Here is a 3582-nt window from a genome sequence, read left to right as displayed (position 1 = left end):
AAAATAATACATAAGCATTGATACAAAAAAATAAAGAGAAATACCATGGGACCTTATAACCCCGATAAAAATTTGTTTTGTTTTAACATTTTCGTGACATTGCCCATTTGGACAAATAAATTTCATCGATTGAAAAGCAAGTCGATCGAGCGACAATCAATGACGCGACTGTACACTTTCTGTATTTTTCCACTGAAAATCTCGTCAAAATATCAAGTAGTCGTCTTTCACGCGTCGAAATTGAGACAATAAATCAAATATGAAATGAAATTAATTGAAACAAAACACATGAAAATCGTAATATCTGCATACAGATTAAAATTTAGGAATGTTAAGGATATTTTGTCTTGCTACGAATTGACTTTCGAGGGAACCTCTCTGAGGTGGCAAACAAAATAACGTCACTATAGTGCTTTAGCCCTGAAACCCTTGCCATTTTATTTTCCTATAGTAATTTATGGAAATTACAGCGAAATGCCATTTTTATCTGGAAATTTTTTATATCACATCATTTCATATCAAGTGAATGTCTTATGTATACTTTTAAAGTGTTATTTTGATTAAAAAATTGTAAATTTGTGTGATATTCTGATGTCAATAGTTTGGGCAGAAGTAAAGCTCAGTTAGCGCACACATCGATTCTGGCTTCGAGAAGCGGCGAATCTTGCGAAGGCTCTGTGTTGCAAGCTATTTTTCAATCGACTTGCATCGTAATAAAAAACACTATAACAACTGGATATCTAAATGAAATGAAAGATGAATATATGTTCTCTGATGTTATCTATCTGTTTTTCTAGGAAAATATTATTTTATACAAGATTTCAGCGTTTGTTTTTGGATTTTAAAGTGCCATTGTCAAAGTGTAAGTTTCGAGGTGAATTACTCTCCAATAGAATAACCATGGTTATTTTTTAAGATGTCAAGTGAAAGATTGAAAGCTCCTCTTTCGTTTGATGGTATTTTTTCTCGTTACCGTAGCACGAACAAGAAAGAAAAACGATATATTCCAACACCTTACTAACACATCCAAAAACACGATTGCCAAAATACACGGTACATGTACAAAACAAGCGGGCTGTACACACCCTATAGGCGACTTGACTGCATTGTTTTCCCCCACGTCCGCAAAAAGGCGATATATGTATGGGATAGCGCGGAAATTGAACATTACGTTTCTCGCTCAGTGACAACACGGCCGGAATCTATCTCACTCACCATGTCTGCCGCCAAGCCAAAAACCGCAAAGAAGGCCCGTGCTGCCCCAGCACACCCACCTACCTCTCAGATGGTAGTTGCTGCTATCACAGCCCTGAAGGAGCGTGGTGGTTCCTCAAACCAGGCCATCAAGAAGTACATCGCTGCCAACTACAAGGTTGACATCAACAAGCAGGCTACTTTCATCAAGCGTGCCCTGAAGGCTGGTGTTGCCAATGGTACCCTCGTCCAAGTCAAAGGAAAGGGAGCCAGTGGATCTTTCAAGCTCGGCAAGGTCAAGGCTGGCAAGACCGAGGCCCAGAAGGCCCGTGCTGCCGCCAAGAAGGCCAAGCTTGCTGCCAAGAAGAAGGAACAGAAGGAGAAGAAGGCTGCTAAGACCAAGGCCAGGAAGGAGAAACTAGCCGCCAAGAAGGCTGCAAAGAAGGCCGCCAAAAAGGTTAAGAAGCCCGCCGCCAAGGCCAAGAAGCCAGCTAAGAAGGCAGCCAAGAAGCCCGCCGCCAAGAAGGCAGCCAAGAAGCCCGCCGCTAAGAAGCCAGCTAAGAAGGCCGCCAAGAAGCCTGCTGCTAAGAAGGCCGCCAAGCCAGCAAAGAAGGCAGCCAAGAAGCCCGCCGCCAAGAAGGCAGCCAAGAAGTAAATTCTTAGCGCCACTTGGTGTATTGAGCTTTTTCAGCTCCACCCCAACGGCTCTTATCAGAGCCACCCAAACTTCAAGAAAGAATTCAAATTGTTTATCCTCTTTTTTTTCTTTAGTCTTAATGTCATTTTTTAGTGCCTTTTCTAATCTATGTAATGTGTAAACTTAGGGTTGGGTTAATTCTTAAGAGCCTCTCTATAAAAGCGTGATAGCTGTTAACATTCATTGCCATAATGGATATTCATATTTCAAATAAAAAAAAGGAACATAATGGATTGGTTTGGTCAGGATTATTATTCGAAAACTAAATATAGTAGAAGCGCCATTCCGAGGTATCTTTTTACCGGGAAATCTCAATCTATAAACGGAGAAGACATTCCCTCATTGCACCGATATTATGGCGATATCCTATGCATTGGGGGTAGCTAAATTGAATGGCCCGCCAAATACGAATCGATAAACAGAGATGTAAACAATAAGAAGCAGTTCGGGTCCTTTTGTGAAACGGAAGGGGGGGGGGGGAACAAACTAAAAACCGTGAGCACTGGAGGGGAACAACGTACGCAGGCTCGGCGGGTAAACAGAAGGGTCATTATTGATTGGTATGAAAATAATGAAACAGCGGGAAAGCATTAATTTCTGATAGATGAATGAATGTATATGCTCCACTCACGCTCATACAATTTTTTAAGGAAGTCCAGATTTCCTTTAATATTGATTGAAAAAATGCATAAATCCTACAAATTAGTAATCGTTTGTACATGATGGGGGGGGGGGGCGATGGGGGTGTCACAAACAAGCCTGGGATTTGTCCCTACAGTGGATCGCCCCGGTCCATCCCAAGACATGCCCACCCCCAAAAAAATCACCTCTAGGGAATATGTCGTATAATGCAGCTTCTCATGTTTTCGAGTGCTCTGAAATTATTTTTTTTCTAATATACTATTCGACAATTTTCTGGATCACCCTCCAATAAGAATAAATAAAAAGGCAATAACATCCCACCACCAAAAAAAAAATAATGATAATAATTATATCTCCGGGCCCTGGGAACGATACGGGCAGAAAACTGAAAACAAACAGAACAAATTTCTGCTTAATCTTGTTTGCAATGCCCATGCATATTGGGCATGTTGGAACCTGAATACGATTTATCCCAAATGACGATGATGATAACAACAACAATAATAAAAACAATAATATCATAAAAGTGTTGACAGTGATAACAATAATTACAAAGTTTGATTCAAGATGAAATTGTTGTGGCAGTTTATTAACAAAATACTAGTATATCAAACGTTGATCTATTACCCATTTCCACATCCAGGTACAGATTTTTCTTCCATTAAAACAAAACACTTATGGATATATAAATAGATTTAGTCTTGACAATCAAGACTAAATATATTGATTGAGGAACAGGGCTCAGTAACTATGCGTTTCCTTTCCCGAATGGGGGGGGGGGGGGGTTACTACGATTCTAGCCTCAACCCCGATCCAATATTTCGGAATATGGCGCATATTTGAATGTGGCGCCGCTTCGCAAAAATTTGTAGTATACACAGAAAGGTCAACACTCCGAACTCGGGCAATAATTAAAAGGCAAAAAATAAATAAAATAACAATAAAAATAGGCCAATCAGTTAATTCTGTCTTCTATTTTCTCACTGGAAAAAATCAATATACGAGCGAGCAAAAAAAAAGTATCCACTTTAATGAAACATGAACATAAT

At 39.8% G+C, this 3582-nt stretch overlaps 1 protein-coding gene across 1 annotated transcript; it reads left to right on the top strand.

Annotated features, from left to right (window-relative positions):
* Positions 1-1183: 1183 nt before the first annotated feature.
* On the top strand, positions 1184-3304 carry LOC129260346 (late histone H1). Its single transcript, XM_064099402.1, has one exon. The coding sequence runs from the start codon at positions 1217-1219 to the stop codon at positions 1847-1849; it is 633 nt and encodes a 210-aa protein (XP_063955472.1). The 5' UTR covers positions 1184-1216; the 3' UTR covers positions 1850-3304.
* Positions 3305-3582: the final 278 nt, after the last annotated feature.

This window comes from Lytechinus pictus, chromosome 5 (genome assembly GCF_037042905.1).
Source record: "Lytechinus pictus isolate F3 Inbred chromosome 5, Lp3.0, whole genome shotgun sequence".
Lineage (NCBI taxonomy): Eukaryota > Metazoa > Echinodermata > Echinoidea > Temnopleuroida > Toxopneustidae > Lytechinus > Lytechinus pictus.
This window is presented reverse-complemented; position numbering and strand designations above follow the sequence as displayed.